The 21879-nt window shown below is 40.2% G+C and overlaps 1 protein-coding gene across 1 annotated transcript in view; it reads left to right on the top strand.

Moving 5' to 3' along the window:
- The first annotated feature begins 221 nt into the window (after window positions 1–221).
- Window positions 222–21879, top strand: part of LOC132223284 (transmembrane protein 185A-like) — a 35264-nt gene continuing 13606 nt past the window's right edge. Inside the window, exon 1 of the mRNA XM_059678504.1 lies at window positions 222–378. Coding sequence (XP_059534487.1) covers window positions 341–378 — 38 coding nt within the window. The 5' untranslated portion in view covers window positions 222–340. The remainder of the gene's footprint in view (window positions 379–21879) is intronic.

The following is a 21879-nucleotide window of genomic DNA, read 5'->3' as shown; positions in this document are numbered from 1 at the left end:
TCCTCCTTGGGCTCTTCGCCCCTCCCTAGGACCCCGGTCTCCACCAGCCTCTAGACCCCAAAGTCTCCTCAGCACGCCAGGAAGGGAAAGGGTCAGGGACTGGCATAGCTCAAGAGCCAGGCTCTTCACAGGGTGGAGGGGCGGGGCCTAGGGCGCATGCGCGACTGCTGTACGGCATCCCGGAAGGAGGGGCGGGAGGCGGTGGCTCTGGTTTCTCAGGGTGGCAGCGGCAGCAGCGGGGACGCGGCTGGCGCGCGGGCACCATGAACCCGTTGTAAAGCGCAGGCTGCGCGGGGGGGGGCGGGGGGAGGAGGAGGCCGCCGCGGTGAAGTTCTCCGCCATGAACCTGAGGGGCCTCTTCCAGGACTTCAACCCGAGGTGAGGCGCTGCGGGCTCGGCTCTAGGGAGGCTCACCGGCGCTAAGCCGCAGGGAGAGAGGCAGGGCACCTGCAGCTCCGGGCGCCTGCCTGAGCTTCCCTGCCGGTGCGAGAGACTCTCCGGGAAAACAGTTGGTCTGGGCCCAGGCCCGCTTCCTCCTCCCGCGCCCGGTGCCTTCAGTCCTCTGGCCTGTGGCACAATCTACTCTCCCGGCCAGGAACCCCGGTCTTCTTGGCGTGCCCTCTCTTATTGCTGTCCCAACGTCCCCCTCTCAGTTCCAGCTTTTCGCACCCCTCTGCCTGCCCCCTATTCCCCTCACAAGGGCCATTTCACTTGCCCGCACTCCCCTATCCCACAGGTCTTCTCAGCCTTTGAGGTTTCCTTGGAGGTAAGCCCATTCCTCCCTTGTTTGCTTCTTTGTGGGGCAGATATCTGAAACGTTGAATCCTTGGAGTCGGTGCCAGGGTATGGCAATACCTTACATAATGCCTTTGGGGGTGAACCTTACAGTTTTCCATACGGGTTTTCTCATACGTTCACTCTAAGTTTATTTGCAGGAGGTAGATATTGCTGTCCTATTTCCCAGTGGGGGAATAACAGTGGACAATATGGAGAGAACACTGGCTAAAGAATCAAGCATCTGTCCTTGCACTTGCCCAAATGTTCTGTAACTGTTCCCTCCCCCAGGCTATGCGCTCCCTAAAGCAGGGACCATCTCCTGATCATCTCACTGTCCCTAGCACCTCCCATCATGTCTGACAAATAGTAGGCACTTATGAAATATTAGGGAACCTAACCGGGCCATGAGACCTGGATTGGAGACAAGGCCATATGTAACTAGGTGATTCTCTGCTCATATGAAAAATAAGGAGTTGACCTAATTGATCTCTAAAGTCCACTACTCTATGAAGGCTGTGCTTATTTCCCTTATTTGCTGGTTGGAAGCCATGCACTCAATAAACCTTTTGTATGCGAGGTCTTATGCCAGGTGCTTCAGATGCTGGGATGTTCCAGCTTGGGGGTGGAGAAGGGCATGTAAATAGATGGTTTACAGCACCGTGCAGTATTGTACCGTGGGAGCCCACTATCTGGGCCGCTTATGGGGAATGAAAGAAAGTCTGAGGTGGGAGGGAGAAAGACATAGAGAGTGTTGAGAGTGCAGTCTCCTTAGGGACAGAGACATTTTAAGCTATGAGCCATTGTGACTTCCTAGGTGCTTTTGTTCCTCTTTGAGCACTACTGAGTTCATATTTGGGTCTGGAGTGACAAAGTCCCAGTCACTGTAGTCATGATTTTTTTGGCCTGAAGGCACTCTACATAGAGGATCTTGTTGAGAGCAGGTTACTGAAAACAAACTGCAGTGTCTTCCTCTGCTGCTTGTAGGAGTTAGGGCTGGGTTTCAGGATTGGTGCTGGAGTTGGACAGGCCTTGTGTGTTTGCATTGTTTGGTGAGGGTAGTAAGATATGTCAAACCTGAATTGTTTTTTGTCCTTGGACTACTCCTTTATCTGTCCATTTTATCTGTATAATGACCATAATCTCTTAGCAGGATAGAGAGGCCAAATTAATGATTGAGCACAAAGTGCTTTACAAATGGAAAGATCCACGACTATATTTTGTAAGGTGATAGATAATTCAGAAGTCACAAAGAACTTTGAGGAGTAATCTAACTGGCTTTCAGAGTTGCCAAAGCAAAATAGTGCTGCACAGATACTATCTTTAGCTATTTTTCCCCCCACTAGCATCTTGTGCCCTCAAAAAATTGGTATATGAAAATTACAATGAACGATTAGGTATCTAAACAGATTTGTAGTAATCATCAGCATATTTATCAACACTTTAATTCTACTTGAAAAGTTTAAAAATCTTTTATAGGGTGCCATTTTCCTGAATCAATGGGAGTGAATGGTATTACCCCACAGTGGTGACTGCTAAGACAGTGGCCAGGGAATATCAGCAAGTCTGATATATATATTTTTAGCTGGTGGTGTGTCATGTCTTGTGGGCACATCTAGTTTTTTACATTGTTCTTTAGTCTTGTTCCATGAGGAGTAGGGCCCTCCAGACAACTAGAAAGCAACCTGAGGTGTTTAGACAAGAGATATCTTGTGCTAGGACCTCAAACTTTATCACCGCTGCCTTGCTCCCTTGCCTCTAATTTAGAACCAGTTCAACATCTCCTTCTCACCCCAGGACTTTGGCACATACTGTACTCTTTGCTGGAGATTTTCCCCTCTTCTCTCTTCTCCTGTCCTCCTGGCCTAGTTAACTCCTATTTATCCTTAAGATCTCAGCTCACTTCAAAGCTCTTCTGACTTTCCCGACCAGGTCCATTGAGTCAATTTTGTACTATCTGTGTAGCATGCTGTATTTCTCCATCGTAGTACTTATTTGTACCCTTATATTTGTGTGTTTATTTGACTAATGCCTGTCTCCCCTACTAAATTATCCCCTACTATAGTCCTCTCCTATAAGCTCCATAGGGCCAGGGCCAGGGCTCCATTCATTATGGTACCATGCATACCTGCAATAGTATCTGGCTCAAGAAATACTTGTGGAATGAATGAACGAATTACTCTCCAGAGCCTATAAGAGAAGTCTAGAAATGCTTCTTTCAGTCACTGCTTTCCTGGTGGTCTGTGGCCTGGTTCTCTTTCCTCTCATCCTCTTCCCTCCTTTAGAAAGCAGCCATTCCACTGCAGAGACAGGAAAGGCGATGACACTAAGGAGGGATGTGACTGCCTTTGTTTCTTGGATTATGTGTGTCACAGAAATAGTCACTATCATGGTTTGGTGGTCCCAATTCATGGGCCATGGCTCCAGATCTCCTTTCCAACCTTTTGATCCTGGCCAGTCTGAATTCGCTACTGTATTGCCAACACTCTGAAAAACTACAGTGACAGAGAATGATTCACAATTGTCAACACTCAGTTGCATAAGACTGGTGACCCTCTGCCTGTTTCCATCTGGCATAGAACTGGTTGGTCATGAACTACTTCTTAGTTACACAGGTTAGGACTTGCTGAAACAGATTCACTGGACGGACCAAGTCCTTCCTTGCATGCTTGAGGCTTCCTAACAGCTAAGGAGCTTATTCATTGAATTAGCAAACTATTAGAAGTATACAGAATTGGCAAACTCTGACTCCAAGGTGTTCCTGAGAGGTAGAGGTCTGGAAGTAGGTGGCATTCAGTTATCACCCTGCCCTCCCCATGAAGCACTGGGATTTTCTGCTGTCTTGGTGGAATCACTGGCTCAGAGGAGGACCTTTAGCCCTGGTAGCCAGGCAGTGCTTGAAGGCTGTGAGGACTCTGCTAGGCATTCTGAGTTGTCTGCAGTGAGCTCCTGACAGAGAGTGGTGCATCGTACAGGTATGCTGGATTGAGAAAAAAGCTGAGGAACCCTGCTGTAGGGATTCCTTCCAGTGGGTGTGGAGTACTGAGGAGTTCAGTAGTGTTTAAAAACTTCCATGTGCTGCAACTTACAAAGTTATTCTGGAGTCTAAGTTATCTTGTCTCTTATTTGAAGTCAGGAAAAAATGAAATGTGATTTCTGGTAATTATTAATAAAAGGCAGCTACCTGGCCTTTAACAGTCTATTTGTAAAAGATTCATATTTAAAGCATTCATTACTCAAATATCTCCCAAGTTTCTGCTGTGTGCCAAGACATGTGCTCTGTGCTCTAAGTACAAAAAGAAATTGGACATAGTCCCTCTCCATGCTCAAGCCTAAAAGAAGCAGAAATGGAGAGAGAAATTCTGGCTCAACACAGGATGAGGCATTCCAGAGACAGGAACCAAATGTGTGAAAACACAAGGGGCAGAGCCACTAATTCTGTCTGGAGCATGCTGGGAAGGTTCCACAGCTCGATCTTGAAGGGTATAATTATAGGGTTTTGTCAGCCCAGAGGGCAGGAAAGGTACAAAGTATGCAAAGGCACGGGTTCATGGGAGGGCAGGGTATGTTCAGACAGTGGTGAAATGTCAGTGTACTGGGAATACTGCTAGTTACATGTGCCATGTAATTTAAAAATGCTGTACACAGTGTTAACAATTACTTAAAATATTATTCACATATTATGTTTTTTAAAGACAGCGCTAAGTATATGTCAGTACTGTGAATGAACTACTCACCACCCAGATGTCTGTTTACCTGTCATTCTGTCATCTCAAAGCACCTGTAGTAAGAAAAGTCTCTTGATTATACTGAGGTTATTATTAGTAATAGCAGTGACTTATGTGGCACCTACCATATGCCAGGCACAGTGTCAGTATTTTGTATCTATTATCTTGAATCTTTACAACAACCTTGCTAGCTAGATATCAGCCTTATTTTGTAGTCTTAGAGATCTTGTGACTTCCCTAAAGTCACACAGGCAATAAGGGGCCAAACCAGGATTCTAATACAAGTAGATCTACTTCTGAAGGTTGTGCTTATTCCTGCATGCCATACTAATCTCTAATTTAGTGACAGTCTCCCCCACCCCACGACATAGTATGTCCATTATACTGAGGAGCCTTCTGTTTATGAGTTAACTAATTAAATAAAGGGAACCTTATTCAGAGTTTATACATCCAAATGTGTATCATCCTCCAAAGAAGCTACTTAGGGAAAAGAGAAATATATACAGAGTGGGGCAAAAGTAGTTTACAGTTCATATGGGAAATAATACAATAATCCTATATAATAAAAGGCTAGTATGCAAATCGACCAAAGGGTGGAACAACCAGTCGCTATGACGCGCACTGACCACCAGGGGGCAGATGATCCACGCAGGGGCTGCCCCCTGGTGGTCAGTGTGCTCCCACACGCAATGGTGGTGGCGGGAGCCTCTCCAGCCTCCGCTGCAGGCAGGCGGTAAGGAGTGAGGGGTCCCGGACTGCGAGAGCCCCAGACTGTGAGAGGGATGTCTGACTACTAGGAGCAGGCTAAGCCATTGGTTGGACATCCCCCAAGGGCTCCTGGACTGCGAGAGGGTGCAGACTGGGCTGAGGGACCCCCCCCCCCCCAGTGCATGAATTTCATGCACTGGGTCTCTAGTTAATAAATGATTCAAGAATAAACTTTTTTTATGTACTCACAACTGTCAGTGTACTTTTGCCCCACCCTGTATGTACATCTATTCCATTGCTTACACTCCTTGTTACATATCTGAAATTTCCTTTGGAATCAGATTACAAATCATATAAGGAAATGTTTTCTTGTTCTGTAATCATATATAGTTTTGAACTCAAATAATGCCACCTAGTTTGATCACACATCTTATTCACTAAACTTGACTCTGACTTTTGGTTGTTTCTGAAAATTGAATATCATCTTGGTCAAGTTTTGACAGCAATGAAGATATTCAGAAGAACAGACTGCATGCTCTCAAGTGATTCCAGGAGGCACACTCTAAAGATGGTTTGAGCAAAGAAGTGGAATAGTGCATTGCATCCCAGGGGAACTGTTTAAAGGAGACAAGTCTCATTTGAATGTATAATTTCTGGTTTTAAAAATATTTTTCTTATACTTGGCAATTACACACATATTTTTCTTGGCTGTGAGTTCTTTGAAGGCCAGGATGTTGAGGCATTCAACAAATGTACTGATGAGTGATGTTAAGTGTAAGTAGACATATACCACTGGAGACTTTGTTGTAGGGGAGAAACAGTGGGTTGGAGGAGTTTTAGTAGGTTTCCTAGGACTCCGGGGTTAAGCTTGCCAATATTGAGCTTGGGGTTTCTAATTGCCTTGCCTGATTATAGTTCATGTCCATACAAGGTGACCAGAATTTAACATGAAAGCCTTGACTTAAGCTCTGGAGATGGGGTCTTTATAACTGATGATTTGTACTGTGTCCTAATAGGGAGAAGAGTCTCTTGGTTATATTAAGACCTAACAGTGAGAAAAATGATTGCTAAATGAGATTGTTACAGCTGTTCTGTTTTATAAAAAACTAATGGCCCGGTGCATGGAATTCATGCACATTAAAAGAAGAGAATTAATGCGAAGAAATATTATAATATTGCTATTTGCCCTTTTTCTATAATAGAAGTGTCAGAGATGAAAGAAAATTAGTAAAATGTATATAAACTCTCCCTCCTGTCAGAGTCTGGGGCGCTCCGCGGGGCCTAGAGTCAAGTCCCCACCCACCACCCTCACGCGCTTTGAAAAACGCACGAGAACCAGACCCAGCGGATCCCACCCCCATTGGGTGAGACCTAGACCTGGCTGGCCACACTGCCGTCAAGCCCCTCCGGGCGGGGGGCACAGCCTCATGTTTCCTGGCCCGGCCCCGGGGGGGGGTGCGGCCTGAGGTCCCCCATCAAGCCCCGCCAGTCAAGGAGCGTGGCTTGAGGTCCCCATCAAGCCCCGGCGGGCAAGGGGTACAGCCTGAGGTCCACTGTCAAGCCCCACCAGGCAAGGGGCACAGCCTGAGGTCCCCTGGCCTGGAGCTGGGGCAGGGGGCACGGTCTGAGGTCTCCTGGCCCAGAGTTGGGGTGGGGGGCATGGCCTGAGGTCCCCCATCAAGCCCCACCAGGCAAGGGGCTCAGCCTGAGGTCCCCTGTCAAGACCTGCTGGGCGGGGGGCACAGCCTGAGGTCTCCCGGGCCTGGTGCTGGGGCGGGGGGGGGGGCGCAGTCTGGGTCACCCGGCCCGGAGCCAGGGCAGGGGTCCCCCGTCAAGACCCACTGGGTGAGAGGTGTGGCCTGAGGTACCCTGTCAAGCCCTGCTAGCGGGGTCACAGCCTGAATTCCCCCGGCCCAGTGCTGGGGCGGGGGACACAGTCTGAGGTCTCCCGACCCAGAGCCAGGGCAGGGGGCATGGCCTGAGGTCCCCATCAAGTCCAGCCCCCTCCCCCACCCCACAGCGTCATACCAGTGCTGAATGGGGATGCACACAGGCAGCATGACCTTAGGGCTGGGTACAGAAGTCCCTGCCCCTGGCCCTGCCCACAGACTGGTCGTGGCTGGGACACTGTAATGGACAAATTAGCATATTACCTCTTCATTATATAGATGGGTGTAGCAACTAAACTAAGTAAAATTGATTATTGGCGCAGGGCTTTCACTTTGCTTATATTAACATATTGATTGATATATGAGCAGCCTGATGAGGAGACAGGCTTAGGCCCAGGTTGTTCCACCCACGACCACACAGTTTTGTGCAGTCCTGGGCTTCTTATAGTCCTCTTTAAAAGTGATTTGTTTTTATTTGGCTTTTGTGCTTCCTTATATCTATTGGTTAGATGTTCTTAAACATTTTTATCTTAATAAAACCAGTTAAAATGGCCACTAAAAGACATTAAATTTGGTTAGTAAGATTATGCTCAGTGTTTGGGACAGTGTCAGCAGATCGTCAGTTGGGGTCATTGTCTGAAGTGTTAGACATAGAAGCACCCACAGGGATATGTCACCCAGAGCATTCATGTGTGTGCATGTGTGCCTGTTCTAGTTAAGCCAGCAGCTTTCACTGGAGAAAATGGAAGGGTCTAGAAAGAGTTCAGCTGCATTCTTTTGATTTGCAGAAAACAGATACTAGAACATTTACACTCATAGAGTCATCTCTTTACTAGGTATATTCCCTCCCTTCTTCTCTCCCTCTCTCAATTCCTTTCCCCTCCCCACAACGTGGAGAGAGAATCTGAGCCTCAAGCCAAGGCTCCATATAGATTTTAGAGAGGATACTAACTTTGTAGTTTGATCCATGTCAGACTACTAATGATCATATGCTAGCATTACTTATTCAGATGAAGAGTGGAATAAATCTATTTTAAAGGTGTGATTGAACAAGTGAAATTTAGGAAATAGTGGTTAGTGCCAGAATATCCATTGGAACCTCCATTTTTTGGTTTGTGAAGAACCAAGCAAAGTTTATTTTATACTTGTTCTCTAGTCTGAATGTTTCTTGCAAAGTAACACAGAGTAGTGTTGGCTTTGACCATGGTTTTTTTCTTAAAAAATAACTTTTCTTATCACTGTGTTATTGCTGTAGCCTATTTTCTTCTTGCCTGTCAGGTTTGTAATTTCCTATTTAGTATGCAGTATTTTTTTAAAAAACTTGGTTCTGGCTGGGTAGCTCAGTTGGCTGGAGAATTGTCCCCATACGCCAGTGTTGCAGGTTTTATCCCTGGTCAGGGCACATACAGGAATCAAGCACTGAATGCATGCATGGGTAGAAAACAATATCAATGTTTCTATCTCTCTTTCTCTAAAATCAATGGATAAAGATTTTTTAAAGGTGATTGTATTGTTTTTTTCAATCAAATGTGTAGTTTGTTTATTTTTTTCCCCCCAAAGAACCAGTTATTGGTGTAACTTCATTCCGTTTTTGTATCTATCTTTCTACTTTTAGTTTTATTATTTTTTGGCTTCTTTGTGTTCCCGCTCACCCCTAAATTTCTTAGACACTCGGTTCACTAGTTTTTCCTTTGCCTCACTTTTCTTTCTTTTTTTTTTCCGCTTCCATTTACACCTTTTGAGTGGACACATTTTCTCTGAGTTTTGCTTTGGCAGCAGTCCAAGCAAGTATTTTGATATTTCAGTTGTGTTTTAGCAGTATTTTAAATACTCTGTGATAATTTTGTATTTCATCCTTGATTTAGTCCTTACTTCAAGAAGGAAACTAACATTCATTGACTATTACCTGCTTGATACCAAACCCTGCAATAAATGCTTTCTGATAGTTATTTAGTCCTTCTTAGCACTGCCTGGTAGAGGTTGTATTATCTATCTGCCTTTTGCTTGTGAGAAACCTGAAGTTCAAATGAAGTTGCACAAATAATCTCTTCAACACTACTATACTGCTTAACAGACCCAGATAGTTAGACCATTTTCAGTCTGTTTTTGTCAGTTTATTATGAATTGCATAGAATTTCTGCCTCGCGATCTCTACCAATTACAGTCTAGCTTGCACACTCTTCTATACCTTCTGTCACCCTTCTTCCCAGACAATCTTCAGTGGCTTTCTATTGCCCATTAATAAATTCAAAGGAGTTTACCTTGTTATTTAATTCCCCTACCTTCTTATCCCAGCCTGCCTTTCCCTTATTTCCTCAGGTGCCTTTTCTCCTGCCTCTCCAGCACCCTACCCCACAAAATTCAGAGAATGTACTCCATGTGTTCCAGTCTCCTGGATACAAAAGACTGTCTCCTACTTTAAAAAAATCTTATCCCTTTGCCTAGAATTCCCTCTCCCCAACCTACTGACCCAATCCCACCTCCTTTCACAGCTCTTCCAGGGAAGTTAAACTTCCATGTCTTTACCATGGTATATATAGTTACTGTTGATCGATAGTCCCCCTCTGCTCCTATTAATCTTTGAGCATCTTCAGGGCAGAGACTGTTTTTTCATCATCTTTGTATATCTCACACATTGTAGGCACTCCAACAGTTTTTTTTTAAATTTTAAATTAGATTTGTGTTTATTGTGTATCAGTGCCCCATGATTCTTTACCCCCTTCTGGAAAAATCTGTCTGCATGTAAAGAAAGCATTTTTTTTTTGTCCTGCTACTTAATTCTCTCGATAGAACCATGCTATTTTTATCTACTTGAGTGTTCATGTCCATAGTTTCTTTAGGAACTTTGTCTACTTTATCTATTTTGATATAATAGTAGTATGTAGAAGCCCGCAATGAGAATATGTCCGCATATTCTAAAATAAAAATTGTCAGGTTATTTTCATATTCTATGGCAGTGGTTCTCAACCTTCTGGCCCTTTAAATACAGTTCCTCATGTTGTGACCCAACCATAAAATTATTTTCATTGCTACTTCATAACTGTAATGTTGCTACTGTTATGAATCATAATGTAAATATCTGATATGCAGGATGGTCTTAGGCGACCCTGGTGAAAGGGTCTTTCGACCACCAAAGGGGTCGCGACCCACAGGTTGAGAACCGCTGTTCTATGGTCATGTTGTTAGTTTTTTATTACTTAGATTTTCCTTATTAATCATTTTTCTATTTTAATTCTTTTTTTGAAATCTGATTTATTAAATTGCTGTACTAGTAAACTGCTTCTCTTTCCTTACCCAGGCATGATGAACCTTTGTCATCTCTTTTCTTGTAGTTTGTTTGACATTTCACATTGGTTGCAAGTGTGACTCTTAAATGCAACAGATTTAGATTTTATTTTTTAATCCAGCAAGTGACCTTTGTTATTATTGGACTGTGGTAGGCAGAGCAATGACATGCCCCTCCCCCCCCCCCCAAATATTCCCTCATCATAATCCTTAGAACCTGGAAGTATGTTCTGTTACCTGGCAGAGAGAAACTAAGGTAGCAGATGGAATTCAGGTTGCTAATCAGCTTACCTGAAAATAGGGAAATCATTCTGGATCATCTGGTTGGACCCATAATCACAGGTCTTAAATGGAGAAAGGGGAGGCAGAAGAGTAGGTCAGAGTGAGTCAGTGTGAGGAGAACTGGACTCTCCACTGCTGGCTTTGAAACTGGAGCCTAGGGCCATGAGCCAAGGGGCTATGAGGCAGCCTCTACAAGTTGAGACAGGGAAACTCTCTCCTAGAGTCTCAGGAAGGATCACAGCCCTGGTGATGCCTTGATTTTAGCCCAGTGAGACCCATTTCAGATTTTTAATATCCAGAACTGGAAAGATAATAAGTTTGTGCTTTTTAAGGCACTAGGTGGGTGGCAATTTTGTATGGCAGCAATAGAAAACTAATAAAAAGACATTCACCCTATTTCTATTTTCCAGCCCTAGTATTTGAATTGGGAGTAATATTTTGTACTACTATTTGTCCTCTTGTAAGTTCATTATGTATCCTTCCTAATTTTCATTTTTCATGTAATAGGCCCAGAACTCCTATTTTTCCTTTAGACCAGTGGTTCTCAACCTTGGCTGCACATTAGAATCACCTGGGAACCTTTTTAAAATCCTGATTTCTGGGCCACATCCTCCAGAAATTCAGTTTCTTTGTTACTAATGTTGTGGCCCCACCCCATAAGAAAGAAACAGAATTTCCGGAGGATGAGGCCCAGAAATCAGGATTTTAAAAAGATTCCCAGGTGATTCTAATGTGCAGCCAAGGTTGAGAACCACTGCTTTAGACTATCTCAAAACATAATAATCTCTTTTACAACATCTTACACATTTTGGTACTTATATTTTTATTATTTCCACTATTTTCTTCTATTAAAGAAAACTCTCTTTTAGGAAAGATAATGAATTTAACTTACAGGGTTTATCTCCCCCTAACTCATCTTTTTTTTTTTTTTTTTTAAGTCTGAAACTCCTTTAGAAAAATTTTACCTTTACATATTATCTAATTTACTTATGAATCCTATGTTTATCATTCTCCTTTCATTTATTGATGTTCTAAATCACTTATTTCTTTTATTTTAATTTTAGGATCTCACAGTGATTTAATCTAAAATATGAAGGGAGAGGTTTGTTTCTATGTAAAGTCAAATAGGATTGCCTGGATAGGGATTTGTGCCCAGAAAGAAAAATAGAATGGAGCCACAGGGAACAAGAGAGTTAATGACATCACCAGCCCTCAACTTCTGTTCTAGTTACTGAAAGAGCACCAGGGCTCCACTTCCAGCTGCATATCACTTACAGTCAAACCATGGTTGGTTCTCAGTTCTCAAATCTCTCCCATCTCGAACAATTCAGTTCTAGACCAAGTTGTTCATGGAAAAAATGTCTTAGTTTTTTCTAACAAAACTTCAGTTCTGACCTGACAACCCTGTAATGCTGACACATCAGCATGACAAAAAGCGTCTCTCAGGCCACTAACAAAGGAGAGAATGTGAGTCATTTACCATGCTGTGAATATTTTCGTTTCTTTTTTTTTCTTTTGTTGCTGGTGAAATGGAAAATCAGCACAATTTTAAAACATTAAGAGTGCTAATGTTGCTAATAGTATGACAGAAACAATGTTCACAGACAATTGAAGAGGTGGAAAAACTGTTGTTGATTTGATGAAAGGCAAAGCAATAGGCAGGTGACAGCATTTCTGAGGCAATGATATGTGAAAGAGGAAGATGCTGCACCCAGTGCTGAAAGTGATTTGTTTAAGGCTAGCAGGGGGTGTTTCCATAAATTTAAGAAAAGAAGTGTTTGTTTATAGATTTAATAGTGCATTAGACATCTAATGTATATAAGAAAGGTTAAAATAGGGAATCAGCTAGAGGTGGGGAACGGATTATTCAATTTACATTATTTCAAATGGGGAAAATGATTCAGTTTTCTAACAAATAGCTTCTGGGAACAGCCTTCCGGAACAAATTATGTTCCTGAACCGAGGTTCCACTGTATTTCTTTTAAATATTGTTTGTTTTTAAGTTCATTGTTTCTGGTAATGATATGTATTGCTGAATTTGGTTGACAAATGGGTTCTGATTTTCTAGATTTTGAATTTCCCCCTGTACTTTCAGAGAGAAAAAGTCATCTCAACTGGTTATTTCTCTATTTGTGGCGCTCACTCCATTTTTATTAGTTGTGAGTCCCCACTTTCTTCTCCAAAGTCTAGGGATGCAGTCGTTCACTTGGCATCTTTCAGTGGCAGCTCTTTTTTTTCTTTGCAGCAGCTTGTAAAAGCCTCCCTTCGTCTTTGAGCATTAATAATCATAAGTAACATACATCTAGTGCAGCAGTTATCAAGCTATTTTCCACAGACACCTGGGGGCCCTTGAGAACCTTTCCAGGGGTCTGCAAGTCACAGTTATTTGCATAATAATACTAAGACATTCTTTGCCTCCATCTCTGGGTTGACATTTATACTGATGGTGCAAAAGCAGTGGTGGGTAAACTGATGGCACCTGAACACAAATCACACTGGTGAGAGGAAACTGTACAAGTCCTCTCTGGATTATTCACCATTGTGCTTGCAGTTTTTAAAAAAAGGGCAGCTTTACTTAGGAATGTTCTTTTTTTTTTTGTTTTTTTTTTAAAAATATATTTTATTGATTTTTTACAGAGAGGAAGGGAGAGAGATAGAGAGCCAGAAACATCGATGAGAGAGAAACATCGATCAGCTGCCTCCTGCACATCTCCCACTGGGGATGTGCCCGCAACTCAGGTACATGCCCTTGACCGGAATCGAACCCGGGACCCTTTAGTCCGCAGGCCTACGCTCTATCCACTGAGCCAAACCGGTTTTGGCGGAATGTTCTTGACAAAACAGAAAAAAATACCAATCTCATTCAGTCTTAGCCCTTGCATATACATTGTTTTCGTATTCCATGTGACAAAACAGAAAGAATACATAAAGGCCCTCTGCTGTATACTGAAATACAGTAGTTGACTCAAGGAAAAACACTTGTGTACCTAAGTTGCAAGCTGCTATTTTCATGGAACATCGTTTTTATCTGGGCCTGTAGTTGTTTGTATTAGGGTATTTGACAGCAATTTACTCAAAAATGCAAATGAACCTGTCACTTCAAGGAAAACAACTGATGGTGTTTATCCAAATGGTAAAATTTGAGCTTTCAAGGGAAAATCAGAATATTTGAAATGTTATATCCACCATCATGAGCTTGAGAGTCTCCCAATACATAAAGTATTTCTGATAAAGTGGGTTGTGATAATAACTAATATGATTTTTTACTATTATATAGTGGAATATGTCAACATTTGAAAGTCCTTTATTACTCAGTGAACCAGTATTTTCCAGAAGCTCATTGATAGGGTTTCAAATTCCACACTACAGTCAACCTTCCAGAAACTATCACTGCTTCAGCTTTGGTATTCTATCAAAGAAGAATATCTACTATTATCCGAAAGAGCTATTAAAATATTTAGTTCTTTTCTAACTGCATATCTCTGTGAGGCCAGATTTTTTTCATATGCTTGAATAAAAACAACATATTGCAACAGAATGATTGCAGATGTTGATATTAGAATCTATGAATCTTCTATGAAGCCAGACACTTAAAATATTGCAAAACTATAAGAACAATTTTGGAAAATAGTTTTTAATTAAAATTATTTTACTTGTATTAAGATATGAATTTATTATTTATTTTTAAAACATTCTTTTTATTCTTTTTTGTATTTTTAAATATGTTTTTATTGATTTTTAGAGAGAGAGAGGAAGGGAGAGGAAGAGAGAAAAACATCGACCTGCTGCCTCCAGCACAACCCCCACTAGGGATCAAGCTCGCAACCCGGCATGTGCAGCATGTGCCCTGACCATGGATCGAACTGAGGACCTCTTGGTGCATGGGACTACACTCAACCAACTGATCCAGGGCTATTATTTATTTTTAATTAATGTTTTTAAACAACAGTTTAAAAATTTGATAGGTATAACACACAAACAAAGCTGTTTGGGATACTCATTAATTTTTAAGATTGTAAAGGAATCCTGATACAAAATATTTCGAGAACTACTCATTTAGTGATTTACACAACACACTTTTCATACTCATGATCTTACATTCAAAACCACTTTATAAGGTACATATTATCCAGATATTGTAGAGCAGAATACCACAACACAAAAAGGATATATGTATATATATATATACATATATATATATGTATATATGTATATATGTATGTATGTATGTATATGTAAGTATATATGTATATGTATGTATGTATATATGTATATGTGTGTATATATATATATATATATATATATATATATATATATATGGGTAGCAACTTCTCCAAATCACTGCAGTTTTGCTTCAGAGTTGAGTTTTGTAGGTCTCCTTTCCTTACAACACCCCCTTTTTTCCAATTGACATTCCTTACGGTGTTTTTCATAATACAAAGTATATGTAATACACAGTGCATGAACTGTGCAAAAAGATCAGCAATCATACGTAAAAAGTGTGAAGACTGTCCTTAATCTTCCCTGCTGGAGATCGCTATTCATCCACAGTGTATATCTATCTGGATGCTTTTCCAAAAAATGTTGAATTATCAGTATAAAGTTATTTGTGTATAGTATTCAATTGAAAATATTTTGGAGCCTGGGCTGGGTGGTTCAATTGGTTGGAGCATCATCAGTACACCAAAAGGATGCAGGTTAAATCCCCAGTCTGCTCAAGCTTAGAGGAGAGAACCCATCTATGTTTCCCTCTCTCTCTCTCTCTCTCCTCTCCCTCTTTTGGCGTCAAATAGATCTTCATTTGTATTCCAGCTCTGAGCTGCTAGCTGCTTGAACAAGTTAACATCTAAGCTTTCTTCATCTGTAAAAGGGAAATAGTCAGAGTGTCTCCTTTATAGGGTTGCTGTGAGGCTTAAATGAGATAATGCATGAGAAACTGCACAGTACCTGACATTCCACAAACATCTAGTAAATGTTACCTGTTGATGTTGCTTGTGTGTGTAGGTAGATCAATAGGTATGCCAGGTTTATGCAAGTAAATTTTACATGCAGTAAAACTTATCCATTTTTAGTGCACAGTCCTATGAGTTTTAATAAATCCATTCACTTGTAAAACCACCACCCAAAGGTATAGAAGAGTTTTATTGCTGAAAAAACTTCCCTCATGTCCTTTGTTGTCAATCTTTCCCCCAACACAGCCACTGGTAACCACACTGATCTGTGTTTTGTATCTGTATGTTTGCCTTTCCAGAATGTCAAATAAAAGGAGTCATACATTATATTGTGTCTTCAGTATAAGTAATTTTGCTTAGCATAGTGCATTTGAGGTTTGTCCATGTTGTTACATGCATCCCTAGTTTGTTAGTTTTTACTACTGATTAGTGTTCCATTGAATAGATATGCCACAATTGGTTTAACTGTTTACCAGTTTATGGACATTTGGGTTGTTTCGAGTGGCTATTATGAATAAAGCTGCTTTGAACATTTGAATACAAGTCTTTGTGTGCACATTTGTTTTTCTTTTTCTTGAGTAAATACCTAGACATGGGATTGCTGGGTCATAAGGTAAGTATGCACTTAATTATATAAGAAACTGCAGAAGTGTTTTCTAAAGTGGCTGTACTGTTCTGCATTCCCACCAGCAATATATGAAGGGTTCCAGTTGCTCTGTATCCTTAGAAACAATTGCCATAATTAATTATTTTATTTTTAGCCATTGTGGTGAGTAGGTAGTTTTATCTCATTGTTGTTTTAATTTGCATTTCCTTACTATACGAAAATATTGAGTATCTTTTCACGTGCTTATATGCCTTTTATGTAACTTTTTGATGGAATATCTGTTCTTATTTTTTCTGCTATTTTTAATCAGATTTTTTTAGTTATAAACGTTCTTTACGTATGCTGGACATAGGTACTTTGTCAGATATGTTTTCAGAATATGCTCTCCCAGTTTGTGGCTTGGTTTGTCATTTTTTAAATTGTGTCTTTTGGAGTGTAAAAGTTTTTAATTTTGAAGAAGTCCAATTTTGTATCCCATCTAAGAAATCTTTACCTAATCCTAGGTGGCAATTATTTTTTCCCCTATGCTTTCTAGACATTTTGTAGTTTTGGTGATTACATTTAGGTTTGTGATCTATTTCATGTAAATTTTTGTATATGCTGTGAGGTTAAGGGTCTAGGTGTATTTTTCCCATCTATCCAGTTGATTCAGTAGTAGTTTTTAAAACACAATTCTTTCTCCATTGAGTTGCCCTGGCAAAAGTTAACTGGCCATGTATGTATAGGTCTGTTTTGGACTCTATTCTGTTCTCTGTGTAATACCATTGTCTTGATTATTGTAGTTTTATAAGCCTTGAAAGCATGTAGTATAGGTTCTCCAACTTTGTTCTTTTTAACAATTGTTTGCCCATTCTAGGTTCTTTGCATTTTCATGTAACTTTCGAATCAGTATGCCAATTTCTAGAAAAGAGACTGCTGGAATTTTTAATGGGATTGCACTGAATCTGTAGAGTAATTGGATGAGTGGTGCAAGGCAAATAATGGCCCTTAAAGATATCCACTTCTTAAACCATGGCAAAAAGGTGCTAATTACCTTATATGCCAGAATGTGATTAAATTAAAGATCTCTTATTGGAAGAGTATGCTGGGTTATCCACGTGGACCATAATGTATTCATAGGTTTCCATATAAGAAGGAGGTAAAAGAGATGCTATTAGGAGGAGAAGGCAATTTGATGGAAACAGACAGATTTGAAAATGCTACACTGCTGGATTTGATAATGGAGGAAGGGGCCCAAGGAGTACAAGTAATGAAGCTTTAGAAACTGGGAAAAGCAAGGAATGGATTCTCCCCTAGTCTCTGGAGGAATCGGGGCCCTTAGTTGTAACTGAGTGAAACCCATTTTAGACCTCCGAACTATAAGAGAATAAATGTGTGCTGTTTTGAGCCATCATGTTGGTGGTAATTTGCTATAGCAAACATAGGAAACTAATACACAGAGGATGTAAATCTTAACAATAATGAAAATTTATATCTATAAACATGGTATATCTCTCCATTTATTTAGATATTTAATTTTTCCTTGGTAGTGTTTGGTAGGTTTCAGTGTACAAGTCCTGCACATATTTTGTTACATTTATCTATAAGTATTTGATATTTTGATGTTGTAAATTTTATTTTTAGGATAGTTTTAGATTTATAGGAAAGTTGCAATAAATGATAGTTTAAATGTTTCAGTATTCAATGTCTTATTGCTAGCATATAAAAATGCAATAATATTTTTGGTACATTTACTCTGTACTTTGCAACTTTGCCTAGTTCACTTATTAGATTTAGTAGCTGATTTGGGAATTTTTACATATACAGTCGTATTGTTTGCAAAGAACAAATGTACTCCTTCCTTTCAAATCTTTATTCCTTTTATTTCTTTTTTCTTGTGTTATCATTGTGGTAGGACATCTAGTACAATATTGAATAGATGTATTGAAGTGGACACAATTGCCTGTTTACAATCTTAGGGGGAAATTATTATCTTTCACTATTAAGTATTATCTTTCACTATTAAGTATTAGGGTTTTTTAAATAGATATTCTTCTACTTCTAATTTGTTTAGAGCTTTGAAGTTGAATGGGTAGTGAATTATGTCAAATGCTTTTTCTAGGGCTATTGATATAATCGTATTTTTTTTTCTTTTTCATGCTATTAATACTACACATTTTATTAATTGATCTCAAATGTTGAGTCAAGCTTTCAATCCTGGCACCAACCACACTTGATCATAATGCCATATATGTGTGTGTGTGTGTGTGTGTGTGTGTGTGTGTGTGTGTGTAAATTGACCATCCCTCCGCTATACTCACCAGCCAATCAGGAGTGAGTATGCAAATTAAACCAACAAAGATGGCAGGCTGATTTGCATACACAGGCACTGGGCGGAGAATGGAGCGGCTTGGGGAACTTGGTTCCCCAAGCCACCAGACAGAGAGTAGAGAGGGAGAGCTGGAGGCTTGGAGGACCTGGCAGAGTGGGAGGCCACGGGATGGTGACAGAGCAGGAAGGGAAAACCAAGAGCACAGGGAGCACCAGGAATTCTGGGAATAGTAGTTCTGGTGGCAGCCCCAGGACTGGAAGCAGAAGCCCAGAGCATGGGGAGCACCAGGAATGTTGGGAATCGTAGTTCTGGTGGCAGGCAGATCTCTTAGACCAGCTGTGGGCAAACTAAGGCCCGTTTGAAATGAATAAAACTTAAAAAAAAAGACCGTACCCTTTTATGTAATGATGTTTACTTTGAATTTATATTAGTTCACACAAACACTCCATCCATGCTTTTGTTCCGGCCCTCCAGTCCAGTTTAAGAACCCATTGTGGCCCTCGAGTCAAAAAGTGTGCCCACCCCTGTCTTAGACACTAGAGCAGCGGTTCTCAACCTGTGGGTCGCGACCCCTTTGGGGGTCGAACGACCCTTTCACAGGGGTCGCCTAATACCATCGGAAAACACATATAGCATATGAGATATTTACATTAGGATTCATAACACTAGCAAAATTAGAGTTATGAAGTAGCAACGAAAATAATTTTATGGTAGGTAGTCACTACAACATGAGGAACTGTATTAAAGGGTCGCGGCATTAGGAAGGTTGAGAACCACTGCACTAGAGCAAAGTGAGCCTGGAGTAAGTTACTGTTGTGGTGGGGAATGGAGGGAAAGCAAAGTTGAGAGACATGAGCAAAATCAAAGTGTCTAGGAAAGATTAAAGGGAAGATACCCTAAAACTTCTGGGAAATCTCCACCAATGAAGCAAAGAAAAAAAAAGCCTCTATTATTCTGTGAACAACAAACCAAACTGAGTTGGGGTCTCAGACAGTTTGCTCATATGATTGAAAAGACAGACAGAAACTCCCGGATTGGAGAGGGCTCCCAGATTGGAGAGGGTGCAGGTCAGGCTAAAGGACCCCCATACCCCCTCCCAGTGCACAAATGTTGTGCACTGGCCCTCTACTGTGTGTGTATATGGATTCAATTTGCTAATTTTAAAGGTTTTTGCATCCGTGTTCATGAAGGATACTGGTTTGTAATTTTCTTTCTTGGCCAGGTTTTGGTATCAGGGTAATGCTGGCCTCATAATATAAATTGTGAAATGTTTCTTCCTTATCTATTTTTGCAAGAGTTAGTTAAAAAATGGTGCTATTTCTTCCTTATGTGTTTGGTAGATTTTGTCAGAGCCTGACATTTTCTTTGTTAGAAGACTTTTAACTATAATTTTAGTTATTTTAATAGTTATAGGGATATTAAAATATCTATTTCTTCTTGTGTGAACTTGGATAATGTCTTTCTTTCAAGAAATTTACTTGTACAAAGTTGTTCATAATATCCCTTTCTAATCTCTATAATGTTTGTAGGATTTGTAGAGATGTTTCTGCTTTCATTCCTGATACTGGTAATTTGTGTATACTATTTTTTCTTAGTCACTCTGGGTATAGGTTTACCAATTTTCTTGATTTTTTAAAAGAGCCAGCTTTTAGTTTCATCAGTTTTTCTCTAATGAGTTTTTACTGTATTTTATTAATTTCTGTGCTTATATTTATCATTTCCTTCCTTCTGTTTTCTTCTTTTAAATTTCCTTCTCTTCCTATTTACTTAAAATGAATCTTAGATTTTTTACTTGATATCTTTTCTAATGGAAGCATTCAATGCTACAATTTTTTTTTAAATGTTGCTTTAGATGTCTCTTACAAATTTTGGTACATTGTATTTTCACTTTCATTTAGTCCAGAATTTTTCAGATTTTCTTTGTGTTTTTTTCTTTCACCTATGAATTATTAGAAGAGGGTTGTTTAATTTACAAGTTTCATGAAAATATTCCATATCTTATATTGATTTTTTAGTTTAATTTTATTGTGTTTAGATGTTTACTTTGTCTTATTTCAGTCCTTTTAATTTCGTAGAGGCTTGTTTTATAGCCCAGAATTCAGTCTGTCTTGGTGAATGTTCTATGTATACTTGAAAGGAATTTGTATTCTGCTGGTATTGGAAGGAATGCCTTATCAATATAAATTAGGTGAGATTGATTGATAGTGTTATTACCATCTTGTATAGCCTTAATAATTTTCTGTGTGTTTTATCAGATGAGAGAGAAGTATTAATTTCCAATAATGGTGGATATTTCTATTCTCCTTAATATTTTAAATATTAATATTTTCGACATGTATTTTGAAGTTTTGATATTAGGTACATAAATACTTACAGTTGTTAGGTCCTCTTTGAAAAATTGACCTCTTTATCATTATGCACTGTCCCTGTTTGTCTCTGGTACTTTTTCTTGTTAAGAAATATGCCTTGTCTTATGTTGTGGTAGGTAGAATGTCCCCCCCACCCCCCCAAGGATATCCATGCCCTAAGCCTTGGAACCTATGAATATGTTGTTACACGGCAAAGGGGATTTTGCAGATGTATTTAGTTTTGCAATATTAGTTTATATTGCTTCCAGAACAAATTACCACAGATTTAGTGTCTTAAAACTATAAAAACTACAGATACAGCATGGCTCTGTTGGATATTCTGCTTACAGCCCTTCTGACACCTTGATTTAGAGCTTGTAAAATCAAGAAATGGGAGAACTTCACTCTTATTTATTTATATCAGCCAATAGTGAAATTGGTTTTGTTTATATCTTTTCACTTAAAGTCACAGAACCTATCAACATTAACTGAGGACTTACTATATTCCTTTCTGGAGTCTCTGGGGATTGATCTGTTTCCAGACTCATTCAAATTGTCAGAATTTAGTTCTTTGTGGTTGAAGGGCTAAAGAACCTATTTCCTTGCTACCTGTCAACCAGGATTTATTCTCAGCTTCTAGAGTCTGCTTGCATTCCTTGGCTCATGGACCTCTTACTCTGACTTTAAAGCTAGCAAAGGCAGGTCAAGTCCTTCTCATGCTTGAAATCTCTGACTTCACCTTTCTGCCTCATCTCTCTGACTTACTTATATGCAGCCTTTTGCTCTTAAATGCACATATCATTGCATTGGACCCACTTGGCTAATCGAGAATAATCTCCCTATTTTAAGGTGAACTGATGACCTGATTAGTAACCATACTTCCACCTGCAAAGTTACTTCATGGTATACCTAGATTTGTGTTTGATTGACTAACCAGAGGACAGGAATCTTGGGGAACATCTTTAGAATTCTCTGCCTACCACAGTTACAGACTT

The sequence above is a fragment of the Myotis daubentonii genome, chromosome X (assembly GCF_963259705.1).
Source record: "Myotis daubentonii chromosome X, mMyoDau2.1, whole genome shotgun sequence".
NCBI lineage: Eukaryota > Metazoa > Chordata > Mammalia > Chiroptera > Vespertilionidae > Myotis > Myotis daubentonii.
Note: the sequence above shows the minus strand (reverse complement) of the source record. Positions and strands in the feature narration are given on the sequence as shown.